Here is a 17,896-nt window from a genome sequence, read left to right as displayed (position 1 = left end):
TTAACCCACTGAGCGAGGCCAGGGATCAAACCCGAAACCTCATGGTTCCTAGTCGGATTCATCAACCACTGCACCACGACGGGAACTCCAATTTTTTTTTTTTTTTGGCCTTTTCTGTAGCATGTGCAAGTTCCTAGGCCAGGGGTTAAAACAGCACCACATCAGCAACCCAAGCGGCTGCCATGACAATACCCCATCCTTAACCCACTACACCACAAGAGAACTCCCCTTCACTAATGCTTATATCTTGCATCCATTTTCTATCTCCAATCTCTTTTACCTCTTCCTGGATATTCTCTCTCTTGCAAATATCATCTCCCCGCTGAGGACTCCTTCCTCTTCTAATACAACTCCTCCACAAATATGAAAAGTTAGTTTGCTTTTCCTAAACATATGCTTTCTCCTTGTCTTACTTTTGCTCATAGTATTTCCACAGCTCTCAAAGTATTGAATGTTCGCAATTTAATCTCCTCTTTACTCACTGCAATACTGTACATTCATTATTCAAGGTGACAGGAAAGCATACAGTACATTTCAGTAAGATTCTATTTGGCCATCTGTAACCTTTTAAATACTAGGACTTAAAATTTTTGTTTTACAAAAGTACTGATTTATGAAGAAACTGGTCCTATATCACAGAGGGTTTGAGAAGCTTTCCTTGAGAGGCCACAAAACTAAAACTTCTCGAAGCAGACATAAAGCTGTGCTGCTTGTGCACCTGACCAGGGAGAAGGCCTGAGGAATGAGAAGGAAATTTCTGGGAATAGATCTAGGCCAGTGTGATGATGGACAGTGAAAATGGGCCCTGGATCCTTGTTGGGACAGATGAAAGGCAAGAAGGGAAAGTTCAGAAGAGGGAAGGGTCTGGCCGGCTGGCAGATTTGTGCCCTGAGGCTATCCCTCCCAAGGGAACAGGTTCCCTCCAGCTTCAGCCAGTCTTCATTATCCTTAATGCAGAAGCTCTTTACATTTTTTAGGTTATAAAAACACCCTAAGCTGATGAAAATTATGAACTGAGACTTCCCAGAAAAGTGCACAGACCCACAGCTTCTAATACATTTGAACTTAAAATTCAATATAATTCTAGGAAATCCATGAAAACCATTTCCAAAACCCAAGTTACAAACTCATTAAGTTTAAAAATTCCTTACAGAATACGTAAGAAATTGATAATTGTGGTTGTTTCTGGGAGGGAAGGGGGAGGCAGGGGTTTTGAGGTAGGAGGGAGGGAGAAATAATTTGCATCGTGTAACATTTTGAGCTAGTAAACTCATTGCCATGGATGCGGCTTGCCTTTTAGAAAATTAGAAAAGACATTTAAAAACAAATTAGTTGGCATTCAAAGCAAGTCTCAGTCATAGCTTAACATCAGGAAAAGGAGAAAGCCCCTGTTGAGGATGCGGGTTTGATGCCTGGCCTCATTCATTGGGTTGGGGATCTGGCATTGCCATGAGCTATGGTGTAGGTTGCAGATGCAGCTCGGATCCCAAGTTGCTATAGCTGTGGGATAGGCTAGCAGCTGTAGCTCCTATTCAACCCCTAACCTGGAAACCTCCATATGCCACAGGTGTGCCCCTAAAAAGCAAAAAAGAAGGAAACATATCCATTTCAAAGGTCAAGATCCTTAAAATAACTTGAATCATTGTACGAATGAATTTCAGCCTAAATATAAATGGACATCCTTGCCTATATTCACTAGGATTATGATGCAGGCCAACAATGAACCTTAGAGGAGGGAAAGCAGAAGGACACGCAGAAATGAACAGAAAGGACAAACTGGGGATGACAGAAACACAATTTGCTTATTTCACAACTGCTTGCAATCTGCTTTCACTCATGGACACAAAAAACAAACAGTTGTTCGAAGTAATTTCATATCCCACTAAATAAATATGCCAATATTTTACCAGGAACTACAGCTACAAGCACCTTATGATTCTTCACATAATTGAAGAAGCTAAAGCTTCAATCAAGCTAGGTGTTTCCTGTGTCATGAAGGATAAGCACAAAAGCCACATAAAACATTCAAACTTACTTGCAAAATATGTGGTCACACTTTGTGGAAACAGGCTCTTTGATCAACTCCAGACTAGACAGGGAGGGGGAAAAAAATAAACGAGGTTTAACAATTCATTTAAAAATAAATTTATTCTTAGTAAAGAACTGTAACTTTAAGCTGCTATAACTGAAAGTGAAGTTTTAAGTTCATTTAACAAATATTTATTAAAAACAAAACAAACAAACAAAAAAACAAAGGAGTTTCTGTCATGGCATAGTAGAAAAGAATCTGACTAGGAACCATGAGTTTGTGGGTTCCATCCCTGGCCTTGCTCAGTGAGTTAAGGATCCGGTGTTGCCATTAGCTGTGGTATAGGTCACAGAATCAGCTGGGATCTGGCATTGCTGTGACTGTGGCGTAGGCTGGCAGCTATGGCTCCAATTAGACCCCTAGCCTGGGAACCTCCGTATGCTGCAGGTGTGGCCCTACAAAGCAAAAAAAAAAAAAAAAAAAACTTAAATGCCCGCTATACTAGGAGCCAAAAATACAGCAGAGAACATGATCCTTATACTTACTGAGCTTTCAGACATCAAAACAGAATATATCATTCTTTTCAATACTCTATATTATCTTCAGCATTTAAAAAGTGAGCTGGTATTATTTCATATTAGTTTTCACTGATACTTTCTTTGAGGTATCATTGTGGGTGCACATCCTATATATTAACTAAATTTTAAGTTCCACAAAGACAAAAACTTCTTGTATTTCTTTTGGATTCCCTTACAGTACATTCTAGCATGTGACTGCTATTTGACTTTTAATTTCTTAATATGGAAGGCTTCACGCATTTACACAAATAAAACAGTAAAAAGAACTCCATGTACCATCTCACAACTTCAACAATTATAAGTTCAGAGCCAATCTTATTTCATCCATACCAAAAGCCGCCCAAAGCCCAGATTATTTTAAAATAAATCCCAGCTGTCACATTTCATCTATAAACATTTCAGAACCCATCTTTAAAAGATAAAGATCTCTTTTAGTATAACCATGAAACCATTATTACTCCTAAAAGATAGTCTCCTTAATAACACCTAATATACAACTAATGTTCCAATTTCCATCAGTGTCCTATAAAAACTTCATAATTAAATCCATTTAAATCAGGTTCCAAACAAGATCCACATATTGCATTTAGGTGATATGTCTCAAGTCTTTTTTTGTGTTTTAGGGCTGCACCTGTGGCATATGGAAGTTCCCAGGCTAGGGGTCGAATTGGAGCTGCAGCTGCCAGACTACAACACAGCAACACAGGATCTGAGCTGTATCTGTGACTTACACCACAGCTCATGGCAACACTAGATCCTTAACCCACTGATCAAGGCCAGGGATTGAACCTGCATTCTCATAGATACTAGCTTGCTGAGCCACAGTGGGAACTCCCCATCAAGTCTCTTTTAACCCACACATTTCTCCTCTTCTTTCTCTCATTTTAAAAACTATGTCATTTGACCAGGAGAATTTCCCACATTCTGGATTTTGCTGATTATAACCCTATGATATGGTTTGATGGTCCCTCTAGTCTCCATTCCCTGTAAACTAGACCTACAGCCTCAATCAAAACCAGGTTCGATTTTTTTTTTGCAAGAAAACTTTATAGGAGTTCCCATCATGGCTCAGTGGTTAAGGAATCCGACTAGGAACCATGAGGTTGAGGGCTCGATCCCTGGCCTTGCTCAGTGGGTCAGGGATCCGGCGTTGCCATGAGCTGTGGTGTAGGTCGCAGACGCAGCTCAGATCCCATGTTGCTATGGCTCTGGCATAGGCCAGTGGCTACAGCTCAATTAGACCCCTATCCTGGGAACCTCCATATGCCTCAGAAGTGGCCCAAGAAATCGTAAAAAAAAAAAGAAAAAGAAAAAACTTTATAGATGGTAGGTATTGTGTATTTTTATTACATCACTTACATAATGTTTGGTTTGTGATTACTTTGTAAGAACAATGTAATAAATACAAACTGAAGAAAATCTGGACCAAAAAAAAACTTAGAAAATGTTAAAATTTTTAGAAAATACATCATCCCAAATCCCATCCCTACGTCTAACCACAAAATCTCAAGGCCCTCCCAAGATTAATTCATGTACTAATATAATAAGTATTTATTGGAATTTCCCATTGCAACTCAGTAGTAACAAGCCCGACTAGTATCCACAAGGATGCCGGTTCAATCCTTGACCTCACTCAGTGAGTTAAGAATTCAGCGTTGCCATGAACTGTGGTGTAGGTCGCAGATAAGGCTCGGATCTGGTGTTGCCATGGCTTATGTAGGTCTGCAGCTGTCGCTGATTCCACCCCTAGCCTGGGAATTTCCATGTGCCGCAAATGTGGCCCTAAAAAGCAAAAAAAAAAAAAAAAAAAAAAAAAGAAAGAAAAAGAAAAAACCGCAGGTATTTACTGTGCTCTACTATGCGCTAGCACTGTTCTTGGAGATGGAAATACAGTAGTGAACAAAACAAAACCTGACCTCACAGAATTTACATTCTGGTTGCGGCAGACAGTTGATTGAGGAACAAAGATATATGGGAATAAGCGCTAAAACAAAGAAGTAAAGCAGGGTAAGTGGATAGGGAGTGGAGCGTGTTGGGAGAGGGGTGTATAAAGGGTGGTCAGGAAAGGCCTCACTGAGAAGGTGACACTGGCAGACAGATGAGCAATGTGAAGAAACAAGCTATGTAAGAGTTGGGGGGAAGAACATTCCAGCAGAGGGAGCAGAGAACAGACTCTGAGCAGGACCATGCCCGGGGTTTTTGAAGGATAGAGAATGGGCCAGGGTCCAGGATGGAACGATCAGGGTGGGGGTACGAGTTGAGGAGGTCAAAGAGGTAGCTGGGAGCCTAAGCAGGGAGGAACCTACAAGCTAGTTAAGTCTTCCATGTTTATTCTGAATGAGAGCTTCAGAAACTGAATTTTGTAAAGTTCAGGCAGGACATCGAAAGACAGGTAACCTGTGTGGCAGGAATGTGATTCATTAAATGTTTAACTTTTTAGAAAAGGATCACAAGAAAAGCTGGGGGACAACAGTCTCCTTGTGAAGTTTGGTAACACAACTCTTGCAACCACGGGGCTTCTGACGCAGCACAGGGCAATGAAAAGAAAAGTACCAACGTAAGTCAGAAGGCTGGGTTTCTGCTACAGTTCTCTTTGTTAGCAGAGTGATCTCAGGCCAATCGCTCTACTTGAACCTCAGTTTCCTTCTCTAACAATCACTCCAGCAGTCTCTTGAGGCTATTGTGAGAATAAAATTAAATGCTACTTGGGAAAATGTTTGCAACCTGAGATGACTTGTACCAATATTAGTATTACTATTGGGACTGAATGTGATTTTTTTTTTTTTGTCTTTTGTTGTTGTTGTTGTTGTTGCTATTTCTTGGGCCGCTCCCGAGGCATATGGAGGTTCCCAGGCTAGGGGTCGAATCGGAGCTGTAGCCACCGGCCCACGCCAGAGCCACAGCAATGCAGGATCCAAGCCGCGTCTGCAACCTACACCACAGCTCACGGCAACGCCGGATCGTTAACCCACTGAGCAAGGGCAGGGACCGAACCCGCAACCTCATGGTTCCTAGTCAGATTCGTTAACCACTGCGCCACGACGGGAACTTCTGAATGTGATTTTAAAACTAAAAGCAACTGGACAAAGAGAACTCTGATTTGTTACTAAATCCACATATTCCTCAGACAGGCTAGATATCAAAAGAAATTCTCAGTAAGAGAAACTGGATTTCACTCTTATACCAGATGGCTTTCATTCTCACCACTGACTCAATTCTGAAATAATTATATTTCAGTATGGCAATTAAAAACAAAGCTATACAAACATACTGCAAACACAAACTTTGAACAGATGAAAACTCCAATATGTAAAAAGGTAATGACTGTTGAAGGAAAAGCTTGAAGAGAGAATGGGAACGAAAAGAAAAAAATTAAAATGGGGAGTTCTGTCGTGGCGCAGTGGTTAACGAATCCGACTAGGAACCATGAGGTTGCGGGTTCGATCGCTAGCCTTGCTCAGTGGGTTAACGATCCGGCGTTGCCGTGAACTATAGTGTAGGTCGCAGACAAGGCTCAGATCCCGCGTTGCTGTGGCTGTGGTGTAGGCTGGCAGCTACAGCTCCGATTGGACCCCTAGCCTGGGAACCTCCATATGCCGCGGGAGCGGCCCAAAGAAATGGCAAAAAAAAAAAAAAAAAAAAAAAAAGAGAGACAAAAATAAATAAATAAAAAGATTTAAGACTGAAGGAAAATGAGTTTCTCTTAAAAAAAAAATTAAAATGTTCTTCTTTTAGGTCCTGATGAGACTAAATGTTTACCATAAAAAGTGACTCAATTTTAAACACTTTTCAAACCAGGGAATATTTTAGGCCTACTACGTATTTTCATTTTGAGCTTCCAACTGATAACTGATTGGAGAAAGAAGCTAGGTTAGGTTTGAAAAACCACCACCACCCACTGGGACACACATTTTAGCACACTCTTCTGAAAGTCAAAGAATTTATGTATTCATGTGTAAAAAGTTAGAACTACCAATTATCAAAAATAAATGCCAATAGTGACTTAAGGACCAACAGAAGGGATTTGAGCTTGAAAAACATTAAAGAAGCTGGAAACCTACTCTTAAGTATAAGCAACATGGGAGTTCTTGTTGTGGCTCAGTGGTAACAAAACTGAGTAGTATCCATAAGGATGCGGATTCGATCCCCGGACCTGCTCCGTGGGTTAAGGATCTGGCATCGCTGTGAGCTGTGGTGTAGGTCGCAGATGCCAGTCGGATCCAGCATTGCTGTGGCTGTGGTGTAGTCTGGCAGCACCCTAGCCTGGGAATTTCTATACGCCACAAGTATGTCTCTTAAAAAAATAAAGAAAGAAAGAAGCACAAGCAACACTGTTTCCCGTCACAATCGGGAATCATGTATAAAGACAACTGCAAATTGTATGGTTCTAGGCAAAATTCTTTTTTAAAGGGAACCAGGTATGATTTCCATCCCAGAACTTCCTACTTAAATGAGCTTAAGGTTTAACAATGACCAGGGTGAACAGTTTTAGTTTAAAAACCTATGTCTAGGTGTTCCCATTGTAGCTCAGTGCTAATGAGCCCGACTAGTATCCATGAGGACTCAGGTTCAATCCCTGGCCTTGCTCCGTGGGTTAAGGATCCAGCATTGCCCTGAGTTGAGGTGTAAGCTGCAGACTTGGCTCGGATCTGGCATTGTGGTATAGGCCAGCAGCTACAGCTCTGAGTCAATCCCTAGCCTGGGAACTTGCATATGCTGTGGGTACGGCCCTAAAAAGATTTTTAAAAAAAAAAAAGCACTTATGTCTATTTCTAATAGAAAACAAATTGAAAAAAAACAAATAAATAAGGAGCTGGAAAATACACAACAGTTAACCGAAAAGAAAAATTTAGCATTAACTTTCATTCTCACATCTTTAATTTTTATGTATCTGAGTTGTTTTTTTTTTTTTTGGTCTTTTTGCTATTTCTTTGGGCTGCTCTCGCGGCATGTGGAGGTTCCCAGGCTAGGGATCGAATTGGAGCTGTAGACACCGGCCTACGCCAGAGCCACAGCAACGCAGGATCCAAGCCGCGTCTGCAACCTACACCACAGCTCACGGCAACGCCGGATCGTTAACCCACTGAGCAAGGCCAGGGACCGAACCCGCAACCTCATGGTTCCTGGTCAGATTCGTTAACCACTGTGCCACGACGGGAACTCCCTGTATCTGAGTTTTTTAATCGATGGTTTAATCTGCTAGAATGAGAAAGAGCATTACATTATCATGACTGGGTCTCACGGAATGCAAAATAAATGGACCCAAATGGCATACTATTAAGGACTTTTTGATCACTCTTTGTAATTATCATGAGTAAGTTTTATGCTTTTTCAAAAACAATTTTTTTTTCCAGTTGTCACTTCCTGCTTCCCTGGCTCTGATGTTTCATAAATTAGGCTGTAAAGCTCATTTAGCTCTGGTTTTTATTTAGCTGAAATGTTGAGGGGCGGGAGAGAGGTAGGTAGGTTACTTACAAATCTTGTTTCTCTCTGAAAACACAACATGCATTTTCTTTAATCTTATTTACTTGACTTCAAATATGAACAACTTTCATGAAGCACAAAGGAAAGATGAAACTTTCCAATTTATTTTTTGAATATACCACCAACTATCACCATATTAAAAACCACTAAATTATCAAAGAGCCAATTGAGTTTATTAGTTAATACCTTCAGCAAATGTTTTCTGCATGGCTACTATGTCCCATGTACTGTTCTAACTACTGGGAATATAAAGTAAACAAAACAGGAGTTCCCGTCGTGGCGCAGTGGTTAACGAATCCGACTAGGAACCATGAGGTTGCGGGTTCGGTCCCTGCCCTTGCTCAGTGGGTTAACGATCCGGCGTTGCCGTGAGCTGCGGTGTAGGTTGCAGACGCGGCTCGGATCCTGCGTTGCTGTGGCTCTGGCGTAGGCTGGCAGCTACAGCTCCGATTGGACCCCTAGCCTGGGAGCCTCCATATGCCGCAGGAGCGGCTCAAGAAATGGCAAAAAGACAAATAAATAAATAAATAAATAAACAAAACAAAAACCTCTGCCCTTGGGAGTTTATGTTCTGTGCAAGTTGAGAAAAAGGATAAGTAAATTACATAGACTGTCAGAGAGTAATAAGAGTTATGGGAAAAAATAAGAATTATAGAGGAAAGGGGGACAAGGGGAGTGGTGGGGGTGAAGTGCCATGATTTAAATTAGGATTGTCTGCCTCTTTGAAAGATGGTATTTCAATCAAGATTTGTGAGCCATGCAATTACCAGGGAAGAACATTCCAGGCAGAGGGAGCAGAAAACATACAAGTTCATAGGCAGGAGAATATGTCGAAAGTCTGAAGACCAGTTAAGAGGCCAGAATGACCAGTGTAAAGAGAGTAAGAGGGGGAGTTCCCTTCGTGGCTCAGCAGTTAATGAACCGGACTAGGATCCATGAGGGTTCAGTTTCATCCCTGGCCTCACTCAGCGGGTTGGGGATTTGGCGTTGCCCTGAGCTGTGGTGTAGGTCACGGATGCGGCTTGGATAAGGCGTAGGCCAGTAGCTGCGGCTCTGATTTGACCCCTAGCCTGGGAACCTCTATATGCCATGGATGAAGCCCTAAAAAGCTGGCGGGAGGGCAAGGGGGGGGAGAAAGAGAATGAGAGGGGAGAGTGTAGGCCATAATCCCTCTAAATTTCCTTGCTGGATTTTCATAAAGAATTTCAGAGGTATGGTTTCTAATTTATTTTGTAGATTTAAGAGATACCATTGAGGAGTTATTGCAATAGCACAGCGACACAGATTGCAGCTGTAGCTCAGATTCAGTCCCTGGCCTGGGAACTTCCACATGCCATGGGTGCAACCAAAAAAAATGTTTAAAAATAAATAAATAAATAATTAAAATAAAAATTTTAAAACTTTGGTCTAGTCCCCTCATTTGCAGATAAAGAAAAACAAAGCCTTACTCAAAAAGTCCAAGAGCAGGGAGGGGAAATATAGGGTAGGGGAGTGGGAAATACAAACTATTAGGTGTAAGTTAGGCTACAAGGATGTATTGTACAACATGGGAAATATAGCCATTATTTTGTAATAACTTAAAATGGAAATAACCTTTAAAAATTGTATAAAAAATTTTTTAAAAAATCATTTTTTGGCTGCGCTCATGGTATGTGTGAGATCCTGGGCCAGGGATCAAATTCCATGCCACAGCAGCAACCCAAGCCACTGCAGTGACAATGCTGGATCCTTAACACAAGTGAACTCCTAAAAAATAAAAAAACTTAAAATAAATAAATAGACAAACAGAGGAGGTCAGAGAAACCTGCTAAAGGCTTTAAGGACTTGCAGTGTTCTTATTTAAATATACATGGAGTTCCTGTTATAGCTCAGCAGTGACAAACCTAACTGGTGTCCATAAGGATGGGGTTTAATCCCTGGTCTTGCTCAGTGGGTTAGGAATCTAGCATTGCCATGAGCTGTGGTGTAGGTCTTGGACGCAGTGTTGCTGTGGCTGTGGCATAGGCCAGCAGCTGCAGCTCCCATTCAACCCCTAGCCTGGGAACTTCTATATGCTGCAACTGCGGCCCTAAAAAGCAAAAATAAACAAACAAACAGGGCTAGGGAATTCCCTTGTGTCACAGCAGGTTAAAGATCTGGCATTGTTCAATCCCTGGCCCAAGAACTAACTTCTACATGCTGTGGGCATGGCATATATATAGATACATGGTATATGTATATATACATATATATACATATATATACACACATACATACTCAGTGCTAGTTTTAGCCAAAGGTTCTCTCAAAGACCTACCTGCTCACTGACACCAATTATTTGTGATTTTATTTTGCCATTATTAACTAGGTCCATTCTAGTTGATTAAGCTGGTTGTAGAGCTGGAAAAGCCCAAATGCCGCTTAAGGAAAACCCTGCCCCAATGTAGAACCAATCGAGACAGACTGTGAACATTCAAGACAGGGGACTGTGTGTACTGAGGCAACAGAGAGTGAAGAAGAGAGCCCTAGTGGAGAAAAAGGAGTAATTTCCCATATTCCTAAAGCTCTTCAATTAAGAAAAGCAGTAACTTCAGTAGCTCAATCTTAAAAGACATTATAATTTTTTCTCCTTACTATCTTAGGTCAATTCTCATCATTTGCATAGGATAAAACTATATAAGGAAGATCTCAAATTAAACTCTTTTTTTTTGTCTTTTTGTCTCTTCTAGGGCCACACCCGTGGCATATGGAGGTTCCCAGGCTAGGGGTCTAATTGGAGCTGCAGCCGCCAACCTACCCCAGAGCTACAGCTTCTGCAACCTACATCACAGCTCATGGCAACACCGGATCCTTAACCCACTGAGCAAGGCCAGGGATTGAACACGTGTCCTCAATGGATACTAGTCGGGTTCGTTAACCACTGAGCTACGATGGGAACTCCTCAAATTAATAAACTCTTGACTGGAGTTCCCTTGTGGCACAGCAGGTTAAGGATATAATGTTGTCACCATAGCAGCTCACTGCTGTGGTCCAGGTTCGATCCTTGGCTGAAAAACCTCCACATGCTGTGGGATTGGCCAAAAAAATATATGATAACAAAAAATAAAAAAAAAAACCTCTCAACTTACCAGATTGGACACTCTAAGATTTTCTGCATAGCATTAAGGACATTTTGTACTTCTTCAATGTGATCCACAGATAAATCCATTTCTTCCTGTTCCAATGAATTAAATAATTCATTTTAAAAGGATATCTTGCTGTTTAGCACTGGGAACTATATCTAGTCACTTATGATGGAGCATGATAATGTGAGAAAGAAGAATGTATATATTTTTGTGTGACTGGATCACCTTGCTGTACAGTAGAAAATTGACAGAACACTGTAAAACAGCTATATACAATGGAAAAAAAATAAAAGTCATTTAAAAAATAATAAAAAAACAACATTCATATCTATGTTCATCAGGGATTAAAAAAATAAAGATTGGAATGCTTTAAAATCTGGCCAACCATTGAAACAATGACTAAAGCCTTACTTTAAAAAATTCTAAGTTGTCTTTTTTGTAAATAAGAGTATTTAAATTCACTGTTTTTTCACATCTAGCCTCCAACCACTTAGTTTTGGTTTTTCCTTTCTCCAAGAAAAGGAAAGCCACGGGGGTGGGGGTGAGTGGTGATAGCCTCCTACTTCTTCAATCATCCTGGATGGTTTTTTTTTTCTCTCTTAAAATCAAAATCAACGCTCCCCACCCCTTCCCTAGTGTTTCCCACTGGCCTGCACTCATCTCAAGATCGTCTTCAGGCACATCCATTCCAGCAGCGTCCGTGCCTAGGGAAGCTCGCCCCTCCACTTCCTTCTTGTTCCTTCTCAGAAACGCATATGAATCCAGTTCTTAAGGACTCTCCTTCTCATAAAATCCTGTCTCCTCCTCTTCCCAAATTACTGCCCCCCTTTTTTTCCTTAGGATCCCCTTCTCCCACAGTCTATTTATACCATGGTGTCCCCATTAAGACCCATTCCAGTTCCTACCAAGATCCCCCCTCGAACACACCCTGCCCCTCCCTTATCCTCAGCGCCCCCCCCCCCCGATCCTGAGACCCACAAAGTTCCCCCCTCTTCACTTCCCCAGGCTCAACGTTTTAGGCTTCTCAGGTTCCATCTTCCGCCTGCCCCTTGCCAGATAACACCCATCTTGCTCGGCAGCTCTCTCCATACCTGTTTATTCGCCTGTCCCCAGAAACTCCTCTCCTTTCCCCAGAGCTCTCTCACCTTCACTCAGGGCAAAGCGCCCGGGCTTCCCGGGCCTAGAGGCCCAATTCTCTGAAAAGCCCCCCGACCGTCCTCGGTCTTGAAAACACAAGCCGCGCAGTCGCAGTTTCAATTAATCTGTAATTCCCGCGCTTTCCTGTTGCCACGGAAACGCCATCGCGGAGCTTCAGCCTTTCAGAATGCGAGAACTAAATAGGTTACGGAAGGGCGGAGCTGAAAGAGCCGAGTCCCTCGGGGCTCCTGATTGGTCATCCAGTCTTTCCCCGCGTTGCGTAATAAGAAAGGGACGGAAGACAACGAATTCTCCCGGAGTTTTCCAGTAGGCGTCCGCCCCCTCACCTCTACGCTTGGAGTTGCGACTTATTACGTCACAATGATTGCTGTACTAGAGTCGGAACCACTGCGTGAGTATGGAAAACAAGCGATAGTAAGTGCTTAAAACAGTCACAGGAAGGGGCCGGTACCCTCACTCTTTCCTCTACAATGGACGTCTCCAGTTTAGGTAAATAATTGCGGAGGGAAAAAACTACGATTTCCAGCATGCATTGCGCATCGAAAGGTCTTGGCCACAGAGTTCCTAGGAAACTGTAGTCTTAAGGAGAGGAGCTTCCGACAGAGGAAGCGGGCACGATTCTCACGACAACCCAGTTGATAAATTGAAGAGCTCTGCTGCGCTTATGCACTCAACAGATATGGATTGGAACGTTGTGTTTTGCTATCTTGAGAGCGGAGAATAGGCTAAAGAACCTACAAGTCCTAGGAAGACTACAATTCCCATCCAGCCCCGCGAGTCTCCAGCAAGTCATCGTATAAGGTCGGTGACCTAAGGGAACACTTCGGGCGCAGCTTTTACCTGGGAAAAGGAAATCCGCCAGTGTCCAGGCTCCGGCCCACGGCTGCGCACTGGTAGTTCCGCCCCTTTGCCCCAGTGTTTGTTATTGTTGTGAGGGTCAGGGCGCTCCTGCCCCGCCCCCGCCAGCACATCTTCGACCAATCAATCGGGTGGTGGTTTTGAGGGACAAATGGCAAGAACCAATCATCTTGTTGGACACTCAGAGCAACAGGGGACTAGGCCCTGTCTCTCTCCGCCATGTTAGATTTATCCCGTAGGGATAGTGGCAGAGCTGGCAGTGAACTGTCCCTACGCTGGTCTCCGGCAGGCGCCCCCCGGGGGCGGAAAGCTGGTAAGGAAGAAGCTGCGGTTGCCTAGGGTGGTGGTCGCCCTGAGGGTGCTTGGGGAAGTTCAAGGAGGGAGTCCTGCAAAGAAGAGGGGCGACTTTTTCCGTGTCTGAGGGCAGCTGATGTTTTCAGTGACTGGATGGGAGAGCCGTTCTGAGGGGGCCGAGGAGGCGGATACCACCGGAGGGTTGAAGGGTCCGTGGTTCAGAACGCCTGGGTTCTGCTGGAGGACGCCGAGACTCCCCAGCACAAAGAAGGCCTAAGCAAAGAAAAGGAAAGAGAGTCCTTAGGGGGTGGTGACACTGCCTGGGGGACATGGAGTGATAGGAAATGATAACTGGACCACTAGGAGGAAGTCTGCAAGAAAAAAAAAAAGATGACACTACCCACACAGTCTCTTCATTCCTCCTCACCCCACTTTTGGGGAAGCTCATAAAGAAGTCTCCTTGGTCAGGGACCTCCGGTGGAAAGGCACCGTTTTATCTTTTTATTGAACATGCAGTTTTCAGGTGACACGTTTTAACCAGGATAGCTTGTACAGGCCTCTGTTGGAGACAGTAATCAAAGCTCAGCTTCCCAGGTCAGCCTCATTAAAGAGATTTTTGATATCCCGGAAAAATCGACAGGAAAAGCTTTGTGCCAGGCAAAGGTGAGCCAATAGCATGAACTTGAAATAATTCCAGTTAATGAAAGCTGAAGGCCTAAGCCGCAGCTACCTGACTTTACCTACTACAGAGACAGATGGTGTTAACCATAGCCTAGATATTTCCACAAGTTCAAGATTAGTGCTCTTGCTGAAAGCATTTTCACATACAAGGCGAAACAAAAATAGGCAGCTCTTTATGAAGACCTGGATGTGGTCCAGCTAAACTAGAATCTCCCACTTCCTGTTTTCTCCTCATCCCCCGCCAACCAGCTGGATGAGCACCAAAGTATCTAAACTAATTTCCAATTGTGTAATTTGAGAAAAGGGGAAGAATATGTTTCCTTCTGGATTCTCAAAAGTGTGAGAGTGAGTTTTTCATAAGTTGAAAAGTGAGAATGTGTTTTAGGATATTCACTTTTGGCGGAATGAGTCAGTCACTTAATCACTCTGATTTTTTGCTGAAGATTCTGGGGACTTGGCAGGAATTCTTTCCAAATTTTAAGGACCCCAAGAATTGCATTTTATATGAATGAAATACTATATGTCAACAGGATTGGTGCTAGAAACTATTTTGGTGGTGAACTTGGCTCTAGGTAGAGACAAAGAATAGAAAAAGTTGGGGGAGATTGTCTTTGGATTTAAAAAAAACAAACTCTGATCCATCAGAGAGTTCAAGGTCCTTTTTAGTGACAGTCTCAGTTGTATTGTTTCACAGGGCAGTTCCTTATACTGTGGAAAACAGGACTGTTTTAAGTTCTGAAGACTGATTCATCATCATAGTAACTTTTACGTTTGCGTACCGTTTTCAAAGAGCTAGCATACACATTTTTATTTGATCCTTGTGATTACATTGTGAGGTTGGCAAAACACAGATCTTAGACCTATTTTACAGATTAAAGAGCTGAAGCTCAAAGGTTAAATGACTTGCTCACACTTGTATGGCTAGTAATATGCCAGAACTGGGTCTGGAACCCAACTCTCCTAAACCCCTGTGCTCCCCCCACCCCGCCCCGTTACAGTATATGAACTCCTGAGACTTAATCTTCTTCCTTTCCAATGTCCTGTGCCTGGAGCATAACCTGGCTCTTTGTAGATGCTTATTCAAGCTTTGTTGATGAATATGTTTAAAAGCTGGCCCTTTTCATTGCAACTTCTTATGTTTAGATTTAAACAAATGATTTTTTTCATAAAGTCATAAAAACAAACCAATCTAACAACCCATTAGTAAACAAAATCCTTAAAATTCTTACCTTTTTTTTGGTCTTTTTAGGGCTGCACCCTGTGGCTTATGGAGATTCCCAGGCTAGGGGTCCGATCGATCGAGCTGTAGCTGCTGGCCTTGCCACAGCCACGCGGGATGCGGGATCCGAGTTGCATCTGCAACATACACCACAGCTCACAGCAACACCAGATCCTTAACCCACTGAGTGAGGCCAGAGATCAAACCCAAAACCTCATGGTTCCTAGTCGGATTCGTTTCCACTGAGCCACAATGGGAACTCCCTAAAATTCTTATCTTTTAGAGGTAAATACTCAATTATTTTATGTATGCAATGAGGCTGTCAAAATAATCCAGTAAGAAAGGGCATTGCTGTAACAAGATTAGCCCTGAGTTGATGATAATTATGGAAGGTAGTTGATGGGTCCATAGGAGTTCATTGTGTATTAGTCTCTCCTCTTTTGTAAAGGTTTGAATTTTCCCATAATGATTAGATTTTTTAAATTAGATTATTATAGTTTTGTTAAACATTAGTGGACTACATTCAATCCAGACTGGGGGGGGGGGGAATGGAAAGGTATGGATGACTGAGGGTAGCTTTGAGTTGATTGTTGTAGTTAAATGTTCATTATTCTCCACTTTAATGTGTCTTGAAATTCTCCATAAAAGAAGAAAAGCAGACTGAAAAAAAAAGAAACACAGTTCATGAAGGATGAAGTGTGTTGAATGCTACTACCCCTGTGTAGTTTCTTGGCTAGTGTTTCAGCCTCTAAACTTAAAATTGATCTAATAGAGAGCCTGAGTTGCTCAATTTAGGAAAAGGCTGTTTTTCCAAGAAAATGTAGAACATCCCGCTTTCAAATTTTAGGAATGTAAATTCCCCAAGGGTAGAGACCTAATCTTATTCATCTTGGTATCTTACTTCTAGTAAATATATAACAGTAAATATTAATTAAGCAGTCATTATGAAGTCACAAAATCCTAAAGGATTTTACAAATGTTAGATGATTTCTGTGATGTGGCCAAAATGTACATTCTCTCTGCAAACATATAGCAGTGAGATTTGTTTTAAAACACCCACTAAGACTGTAAATAGCAGAAGAGCAGGAACATTATCTTCTCAGCTACTGCTGTGTCCTCCTAGCCTAGCCTGTATTAGTTCCTCAAAAGTATTCGTTGAATGAATGTTTATTCAATTCTTAGAACCCTTTCTAGTATGTTGTCTCTCTCTCACCTAGACTCTCTAGCCTTACAGCATGGAACCACAGGTTACTCTAAATGTGACTTTTAAAAATGAAACTCAAAGCTTTCTGGTTTCTGATCCAGAAAATACAACTTGGGCTGATGTGGAAGCTATGGTGAGTGTTACTTTGTTTTGTTTCTTCATCCTGTAAGCATAGATATTTTTTCCAAAGGCAGCTGTTTTTAGCAGTGCTTCCTAACTGTAATAAATTCAGTCATATTTACCATTTCTGGACCCTTTGGACAATTATTTTTGACAGGGGTTTGGTATTCAAATAGGAGATGTGCCGCAGCAAAGGGAGTAAATTCCTTTTGAAAAGTTTAGAAAGGAAAAGTAAAATTATTTTTAAAGCGAGTTAGGACTTAAAAAACCTGTTAATTTTAGAAACAGTCTGAGGAATGAATTGGTGTGGGCCCCACCCTAACAAGGCCCCAGGTGAATGTTCTCTTGCTTCAGAGCATATAGGTTACTGTGGTTTTTGAACCACCAAGGATATAATTTGTGTTTTGAAAGAGCCGATCGATTGCTTTTATTGCTAAGTCAGAAGCTGAGAATCTCACAGTTGAACAGAAAAACTCCCACAGGTGTTCAGACAGCAGCTCATCTAGTCCTTTTGGTACTGCTATTAGTGCTTTTCCTCCTCTTTTGCCCTTTGTACTCTTCTGTATGTGAGTTGCAGTAATGAATGTTTTACTTCCTGTGTAACTGTGTTTATCTAATGAAACTTTGATAAAAACCTACTTTTATCTGGTTATATGTTATGGTAACCAAAAAGGAAACGAAATGGTGGAGAGACGTCAAAAGATGATCTGATTTAGTCCTCTGTCTTCCGGGAAATATTTCTTTAGTTTCTCTGTACTGTCTGGGACAGAGAGTTTTCCAGAGAGTTGGGTCCTGTTTGTCAGATGATCTGAAAACCAAACACAGCTATCTTTCTTTTCCTACTAGTTCAATGAGCTAACAGCTTGCCTTTTTTCTTCATTGTAAATTTTAAACTATAAAAGTGTAATACATGCCCATTGTAAGAAATGAAACAATCCAAACATATATAAAGAAAACATTAATCTCTCTCTACCTACTATTCTAACCAGGGGTAACAGCCTTATATGTACTTTCTATATTTTCCATGTTCATACAGGTATCATACCAGGTTCATACTCTAACATCATTCTATAGCTTCTTTTTTTTTTCTTTCTTTTTCTTTTTTTCCTTAAAGGCTATACATGCAGCATATGGAGGTTCGCAGGCTAGGGGTTGAATTGGAGCTGC

General features: G+C 41.9%; 2 protein-coding genes across 13 annotated transcripts in view; one reads left to right on the top strand and one right to left on the bottom strand.

Moving 5' to 3' along the window:
• BRCA1 (BRCA1 DNA repair associated) overlaps positions 1-12,759 on the bottom strand; it is a 65,625-nt gene extending 52,866 nt beyond the window's left edge. For 6 of the 8 annotated variants that reach the window (XM_047759194.1, XM_047759197.1, XM_047759199.1 and 3 more), the window contains exons 1-3: positions 12,341-12,759; positions 11,199-11,284; positions 2,036-2,089 (exon numbers count right to left, since the gene is read on the bottom strand). In XM_047759194.1, coding sequence (XP_047615150.1) covers positions 2,036-2,089; positions 11,199-11,278 — 134 coding nt within the window. In that variant the 5' untranslated portion in view covers positions 11,279-11,284; positions 12,341-12,759. The remainder of the gene's footprint in view (positions 1-2,035; positions 2,090-11,198; positions 11,285-12,340) is intronic. The other 2 variants (XM_047759202.1, XM_047759201.1) reach the window with 2 other exon arrangements.
• A 260-nt stretch (positions 12,760-13,019) lies between these two features.
• Positions 13,020-17,896, top strand: part of NBR1 (NBR1 autophagy cargo receptor) — a 32,198-nt gene continuing 27,321 nt past the window's right edge. For 3 of the 5 annotated variants that reach the window (XM_047759206.1, XM_047759205.1, XM_047759203.1), the window contains exons 1-2: positions 13,372-13,524; positions 16,623-16,742. In XM_047759206.1, coding sequence (XP_047615162.1) covers positions 16,641-16,742 — 102 coding nt within the window. In that variant the 5' untranslated portion in view covers positions 13,372-13,524; positions 16,623-16,640. Of the gene's footprint in view, positions 13,155-13,371; positions 13,525-16,622; positions 16,743-17,896 lie in introns of those variants that run through there. The other 2 variants (XM_047759204.1, XM_047759207.1) reach the window with 2 other exon arrangements.

This window comes from Phacochoerus africanus, chromosome 14 (assembly GCF_016906955.1).
Source record: "Phacochoerus africanus isolate WHEZ1 chromosome 14, ROS_Pafr_v1, whole genome shotgun sequence".
Taxonomy (NCBI): Eukaryota; Metazoa; Chordata; class Mammalia; order Artiodactyla; family Suidae; genus Phacochoerus; species Phacochoerus africanus.
The sequence above is the reverse complement of the archived record's forward strand: the minus strand, read 5'-3'. Positions and strand labels throughout refer to the sequence as shown.